This window comes from Silene latifolia, chromosome 1 (genome assembly GCF_048544455.1).
Source record: "Silene latifolia isolate original U9 population chromosome 1, ASM4854445v1, whole genome shotgun sequence".
Lineage (NCBI taxonomy): Eukaryota > Viridiplantae > Streptophyta > Magnoliopsida > Caryophyllales > Caryophyllaceae > Silene > Silene latifolia.
Window position 1 is genome coordinate 179,319,484 of NC_133526.1, and position 8,107 is coordinate 179,327,590.

An 8,107-nucleotide genomic window follows, 5' to 3' on the forward strand; every position below is an offset into this window, starting at 1 on the left:
AGTCCATGATGAGGACATGAGCGACAAATTCCTTTGAATCGCTCCCAAGCTTCATACAAAGATTCTTCATCCCTTTGCTTAAAACCCGTAATTTGAGCTCTTAGCATGTTAGTCTTTTCCGGAGGGTAGAATTGTTTGTAGAAAGCTAGAGCCAACTTCTTCCAAGAGTCAATTCCAAGAGTAGCCTTATCAAGGCTTTTCAACCATTGTTTTGCGGTGCCAATTAGAGAAAAAGGAAATAAGACCCATCGAATTTGGTCTTGAGTCACTCCGGTTTGTGAAATCGCATCACAATAGTCACAAAAAGTTTCCATGTGGGAATGAGGGTCTTCACTAGGCATCCCCCCAAATTGGCTTCTTTCGACTAATTGGATAAATGCGGATTTTGCAATGAAGTTTCCGGTTAAGTGTTGTGGTGTGGGAGTTCCATTGGGTAGGTTCTCCTCGGTTGGTACGGAATGTGATGAAAACTTAGGCATTGTGGGTTGATTGTGTGATTGATTTTGTGTTGGGTTCTCCTCACCTTCTCTTGCAAAAGGGTTGATGAACTCAATAGTGTTTGGTTGAATATCTACAACCTCACCAATACCTCTCAAAGTATTTCTAGCAAGTCTTCTATTGGTTGTTAAAGTCCTTTCAATTTCGTGATCAATAGGTAACAAGTTACCTTGTGATCTTCTAGACATGCAAAATATCAAACAACTCGAAAACAATTAGAACAAACCTTGAGGAGTTTTACTTCCCCAAGGCAAAGAAAGACACAACTAATAACAATCAAAGAAAATCAAATCAAGTTAACACCGTCCCCGGCAACGGCGCCATTTTTGGTCGGTCCGCTTTGAGCTTAGATTTCGGTTACTTGTCGTTAGGAGCACCTAGACCAAAATAATATTTATAACTTCACAAACAACTCTACTACTAGTAAAGAGGCAAGTAAAGGTCGGATCACAAGGGACGGGTATTGATGTAGGATTTTCGATTGCAAGTAGTGGTGTCTAGGGGTGTCACAATTTGGGTTGAGATAAGAAGATCACTAAACTAAATAACAATTAAAGTAAACAAGCAAGATGACTAAAATGAGATGTAAACAATTGATTAAAAGCACTAGGGTGTCATGGGTTCATACGGGATTCATGGGAATTGATCATACAAACATATTCTCAAATTATAAGCAAGCAATTGTTGTTGTGGTAGGATCGAGTTGGTTTATATCTTACAATCCTAGGAAGGTTTGGGTCCCGGAGCCGAATCGATTAGATTGTACAACACCTACAATTCGACGTAATCCTCCCTACTCAACTATATGCATGGTCTAATGAGACTCGAGTTGGTTTATGTCTTACAAGTCTCATTGAAAAGGTAAGTGATGGGTAAAAAATGCAAGGATTCATAGGCTCGCATTTCATCAAACATAACATGTGCATAAGTTGAGATCACAACAAGCAAGCAAATAAATTATGTGAACATATTAAATTAAGCATGAATCATCCCCCATGTTGATTTCCCTTAATTACCCATTAACCCTAGTTAAGGAAACTACTCACTCATTATCAAGTTTAACATGTTAATAAGGTTGTCAATCATATTAACAAAGCAAAACATGATGAATAAATGAAGATGATTAACAATAATTAAAAAGGGATTAAGAGAATTATATCTACTGATGATCCCAAAATAATAATGCAAAGAATAATAGAAGTACTTGATGATTGATGGAAGGTTGTCAATCTCCCAATAAACCCAAATAATCTTCAATTACCCAAAATAAAAGATGAACAATAGAGAAATTAAGGAAATGAGATTTGTATTAATACTTGATTAGAAGTTGATTACAAGATTAAAGAGAGATTAGAATAATATAAACTACAATAAAGATTGATAAGAAGAACATGATAATCTAATTAGACTAATGGGGTATTTATAGTGGGGATAAGGTGAACAAATTAGGGTTACTAAGGGCTTAAATGACGATTAAGTCCTTGAGGAATCGCTCCTCTCAAGAAAAGATGCGGGTCTCCTTTTAGCTAGTCTTCCAAAAATATGCGCATCTCGAATGAAGAAAGAAGAGGACGTGTCTCTCTGGAGGACAATCCGAGCGTCCAAGGGTCGGGACGGGCGGATTGTGGAGCTTCTGGACGAGCGGCCTGGTGGTTTGGACGAGCGTCCTGAGGAGCTGCTGGACGGGCGTCCCGATGGGTGGGACGAGCGGATCCTGGCTCAGCTTCCTTTTCTTCTTTTCTTCTTCCAACAATCCTCCGGAATTTTGTCGGGGATGCAAGGATATTCTTCATCATTGTCCATCTACTACATTATGTACAAAGGCCTTCTAGTCTTGTCTTCTCTTTGATGCTTGGTCATTAGATTCGATCAATTTAGCTCTATTTTGCTATGAAAATGCAAGGTTTGCACTCCTCTCCTACCAAAGAAACAAAACCTCAAAGAATATGCAAAACAAAGGACTAAAGATAGTAAATGACCCAAATATGCACTAAAAAGCATAGGAACGAGGCTAATTCGGGGACTAAATAAGCTCAAATATTGATCACATTAAGAGCTTACCCACGACGTAAGGATCACAAAGGTGTAAAGAACGACGAAAACCGACACTCCTAGCTCCGGGATTTGCTAATAATGCGGCGAGGATGAATCAACATAACTTCTAATCTTCTCTTGAAGGTTTTAGGTTTTGAAAAGTGTTTTAATAAAAGTGACGAAGGCCTTATATACCATTCCCGCAATATTAACAAAACCCGTCAAATATCACCCGTTAACCGACTTACTCGATCGAGTAAGTCACTTACTCGATCGAGTGACCCTTACTCGATCGAGTGCCAAGCTTACTCGATCGAGTACCCATCAGGCAGACTACTGTTTTGCGTAAAACCATACTTACTCGACATAGTAAGCGCCACTCGATAGAGTACCCCAGGTCACATAAAACCATAGTATTACAGTCTTCCCTCCTTAAAAAGAACTTCGTCCCCGAAGTTCAAACCACAAACAAAAACAAACACACCGACACCTTCCCGACACAACAACATAAACAAAACTCAACACCAAACTCCCATCACACCTCTCAAAACAAAACTCAACCCGACTCAAGGCAGCTACTAACTCTACCAAAACCAACAGAAGACATACAAAACTCTATGAAAACATGCAAAAACTCTACGCGACCATCTCCTACCCCCCTAAAAGAAACAAGGTTACATCCTCGTAACCATACATACCTGATCAAAAAGAGACGGATACCGTTCCCTCATAGCCTCTTCCGCCTCCCATGTAGCCTCCTCAACCTCATGGTTAGACCACAGAACTTTAAGCAACACTGTCTCACCATGTCTAGTTTTCCTAACCTTTCGATCAAGATCTGTTTTGGTACCTCAAGATAAGACAAGGACTCATCCAGCTCGATGTTCTCAACCTCTAACACATGTGATGGATCACTAACATACTTCCGCAGCTGAGACACATGAAACACATTATGCACTCTATCCAAAGCAGACGGTAAAGCTAACCGATAAGCAACCTCACCCACCCGATCCAAGATCTCATATGGTCTTATAAACTTATGGCTCAGTTTCCCTTTCTTACCAAATCTCATGACCCCACGCATAGGAGACACTTTCAAAAGAACCTTGTCCCCAACCTGAAACTCTATATCCCGGCGATGCAGATCTGCATAATTCTTTTGTCGATCCTGGGCCGCGCTCATCCTCTGTCTGATCAGCTTAATCTGTTCCACCATCTCATGTACCATCTCTGGTCCTAAAACCACTTCCTCAGCACTATCGTCCCAACAAATCGGACTCCTACACCTCCTCCCATATAAAGCCTCAAATGGTGCCATGCCAATACTGGTGTGATAGCTGTTGTTGTAGGAAAACTCAATCAAATTTAACCTCTGCTCCCAGCTACCACCAAAATCCATAACACAAGCTCGCAACATGTCCTCTAAAGTCTTGATGGTCCTGTCCGTCTGGCCATCTATCGCAGGATGAAATGTTGTACTCATCTTTAAGGTAGTTCCCATATACTCCTGCAACTCTTTCCAAAACCGTGAGATGAATCTCGAATCTCTATCAGACACTATATCCTTAGGCACCCCATACAATCGAACGACGTTTTTCCGATAAGCCATAGCTAACTGTATCTTGGTACATGTATCTTTCATTGGCACAAAATGAGCTGACTTGGTCAGACGATCCACTATAACCCATATCATGTTATTACCCTGTTGACTCTTCGGTAAACCCACGATAAAATCCATAGAAATGGACTCCGACTTCCACTCAGGTACCTGAAGAGACTGAATCTTACCTTGTGGTCGTCGTTGCTCCCCTTTCACTCTCTGACATGTCAAACAACGAGCCACGAACTCAGCTGTTTCCTTCTTCATCCCCGGCCACTAGAAGGTCTTCTTCAAATCTTTATATAACTTGTCACCGCCTGGATGTACCGAGTATGGTGTGCAATGAGCCTCTGTCATGATTATCATTTTCAACTCCTCATCATTAGGAATACACCAACTCCCATCAAATCTCACACTACCATCTGTATGAATAGAGAATCTAGACACTGTCCCTTTCTCTACTCCTCAATCTTGGGATCCAATGTCTGTTTACTGCGAATATCATCATAAAGGTCTGGTTGCACTGTCAAATCTCCTATAGCATCCCCTTTATGGATCATATGTATCCCAACCTTCCCCACCTCATCTCTCAATCTCATTAAAGACACAGCCGTGCAAAGAGAATGCACGCTCTTCCTGCTCAAAGCATCTGCAACCACATTAGCTTTCCCTTCATGGTATATAATATCCATGTCATAATCCCCAATCAACTCCATCTACCTCCTCTGTCTCATGTTCAACTCCTTTTGAGTGAAGATGTACTTGAGACTCTTGTGATCTGAAAACACCTTAAAGGTCGCCCCATATAGATAATGCCTCCAAATCTTAAGAGCAAACACAACTGCACCCAACTCTAGATCATGCGTCGGATAATTCTCCACATAAGGCTTCAATTGCCTAGAAGCATAGGCAATCACTTTCCCATTCTGCATCAACACACAACCCAACCCATTCTTTGAAGCATCTGTATACACCTCAAAGTTCTCACTCCCCTCAGGCAATGCTAAGATTGGAGTTGTGGTTAAACGCTCCTTTAAGGTTTGGAACGCCGTCTCACAACTTTCATCCCAACGAAACCTGTTCTCCTTCCTCATTAAAGTTGTCATAGGTCTAGCTATCTTGGAGAAATCCTTAAAGAACCGTCGATAATACCCTGCTAAACCCAAGAAACTTTTGATCTCTGCCACATTCTTTGGTGCTTCCCACTTGGTAACCGCTTTAATCTTTGCAGGATCCACAGCTACCCCTTTCTTTGAAATCACATGCCCCAGAAAAGCAACCTCTTCTAACCAGAACTCACACTTGGACAACTTTGCATACAACTGGTTCTCTCTCAAGGTCTGCAACACTATCCTCAAATGCTCCTCATGCTCCTCCTTAGTCTTAGAAAAGACTAAGATATCATCTATAAAGACCACCACAAACCGATCCAAGAACTGACTGAAGATCCGGTTCATCAAATACATGAACACTGCATGTGCGTTAGACAACCCAAACGGCATCACAACATACTCATAATGACCATACCTTGACGTGAAAGCTGTCTTCGGTATGTCCTCTTCCCTAATCTTTACCTGATGGTAACCCGGCCTCAAATCAATCTTGGAAAAGATTGCTGCACCGTTCAACTGATCAAACAAATCATCTATCCTCGGCAAAGGATACTTGTTATTTTTTTTTGGTAAAAGGCAAGCTTCTCATTAAGAATGAAACAAATAATTACAAACTACCACAACGGTACAATTTTGGGAAACAAGGACATTCAACCATTGTTGATCGAATTGAGCCAAGTCTCCTCATTCAAACTAAGTTTACAATTTTGCCAAGAAAGATATCTAAATTTCATCAGGGCACCAAGTTTATCCATGACATGTTGAGGGTGCATAAGACTCCCTTCAATCCTCACCCTGTTTCTTTGCATCCAAACTTCGTAGAAAAGGGCTTGCACCCAGGCTAGTGCAACCTTCTTCTTCACACTTGACCATGGTTTCCTGTAAATCCAGACTAACAGGTTGGCAGTTGGTAAGGTCAAGTTCAATTTAGTCTTTAAACTCTGCAATAAAAGACGAGTATAATGGCATTGCTGAAAGAGGTGAGCATGAGATTCAGCAGCTGCCCCACATAACAAGCACAAATCATCCTGGATAATACCCAAATGATAGAGCTTATCCCTAAGATGTAAAGCTTCCCTAGCAATCAACCAGTTTATGAAATTGTGCTTTGGGATGCACCAAGAGTTCCACACAGGCTTGTGCCAAATCACAGGAGGATGTTTCTGTCTAAGCCAGTGGTAACCACTAGAAATGGAGTACCCTGCAGGAATAGCAGACCACTGACCAGACACATAACCAGAGGCCAGTTTATCCTTCACCTTGCAAATAGTTTTCCAACTCCAAGAGACATCAGCTTTTGGTGAATAAGACTGCCAACTCGTACCTTTCGTATAGATGTGATGTACCCACTTGACCCAAAGGCTGTCTGGTTTGGCATATAACCACCAGACCAGTTTGCCAATAGCAGCATAATTCCAAGTGATACTATCTCTGATCCCTAATCCACCCTCGGCTCTAGGGGTGCAAACTTTCTCCCAACTGATCATAGGAGATCTTATATATTCAGTATTTCCATCCCAAAGTTAGTTCCTACACAAAGCATCAATTCTTCTCAGAACTCCTTTAGGGAACACAAAAATAGTAGCCCAGTAGCCATAAAGTGAGGTAAGCAGTGAATTAACAAGGATTAATCTGTCAGAGTAGGATAACTTCTTGGCACCAAACCCCCTAATTCGAGCAGTAACAGTATCAATTAAGACTGAGCAATGCTTGACAGAGAGCCTTCCAGAGGTGATTGGCACACCCAAGTACTTAAATGGGAGGGTACCCTCAGTGAAACCAGAAACTTGTAAAATATCAGCTCTAACAGATTGATGAACCCCATTAAAGTAAATATTGGATTTCATTGAGTTCATTTGCAATCCAGTGGCTGCAGAAAAAGTGGCAAAGGCCCTAAACAAGATCATAATAGATCTAATATCACCTTTAGAGAACATAAGCAGGTCATCAGCAAACATCATATGAGAGAGCTTGAGATGACCACAAAGAGGATGGTATCTAAAAGGCAGAATGTTGGTTACATGAGAAAGAACTCTGGTAAGGTACTCCATGGTGATGGTGAAGAGGAGAGGGGATATGGGGTCCCCCTGCCTCAACCCTTTAGCTCCTTTAAAGTAACCAAAGTTAACACCATTGAGAACCAGAGAGTAAGATGCAGTTCTCACACACACCATAACCAGGTTAATAAATCTAAGAGGGAAATTCAAGGCATTCAACATTTGTTCAATGAAATCCCAATTGACAGAATCATAGGCCTTTTTTAGGTCAATTTTCATAAGACAACGAGGGGACACAGTTTTCCTATTGTATAATCTTACAATGTGCTGACAGATGAGTATGTTTTCAATGATATTCCTCTTTTGAAAAAAACCACCTTGGTTAATATTGATAATATCAGGTAAGATGGCTGCCAGTCTGGTGCATAAGATTTTGGAAATGGCTTTATATATCACATTGCAACAAGAAATAGGCCTAAACTGTGTCACATTCAAAGGTAATTCACATTTGGGGAGCAGGGAAATAAAGGTATGGTTGACCTGTTGCAACAATTTCCCAGTTTGAAAAAAATCCAAGACAGCTTGGCATACCTCATCCCCAACAATGGTCCAGGCATCTTTATAAAAAGAACTTGAAAACCCATCAAGACCTGGGGCTTTGTGTCCAGGAATAGAAAAGATTGCATCCTTGACTTCTTTTGGAGTGACAGGCTGAAGCAAAATGTTCCAATGATCCAGGGAGCAAACCTTACCCTGCTGCACAACAGTAGGACAGACAGAAGAAGTGACAGTAGAAGTCCCAAGTAACTGAGTATAGTAATTAAGGAAGGCATTCTGGATCTGATCACCCTCAGTGTGAATGTTAC

At 41.1% G+C, this 8,107-nt stretch overlaps 1 protein-coding gene and 1 non-coding gene across 2 annotated transcripts; one reads left to right on the top strand and one right to left on the bottom strand.

Moving 5' to 3' along the window:
- On the top strand, positions 1 to 107 carry LOC141624880 (small nucleolar RNA R71). Its single transcript, XR_012534688.1, has one exon. It is a non-coding gene; the product is annotated as a small nucleolar RNA R71 (small nucleolar RNA).
- Positions 108 to 5,894: 5,787 nt separating this feature from the next.
- LOC141588239 (uncharacterized) lies at positions 5,895 to 6,731 on the bottom strand. The gene has a single exon (XM_074409693.1). It carries the CDS (start codon positions 6,729 to 6,731, stop codon positions 5,895 to 5,897), a length of 837 nt encoding a protein of 278 aa, XP_074265794.1.
- Positions 6,732 to 8,107: the final 1,376 nt, after the last annotated feature.

Bases quoted from the DNA above. Each gene is read 5' to 3' on its own strand.
- LOC141588239 (XM_074409693.1), bottom strand. From the start codon at position 6,731: ATGATCAGTTGGGAGAAAGTTTGCACCCCTAGAGCCGAGGGTGGATTA.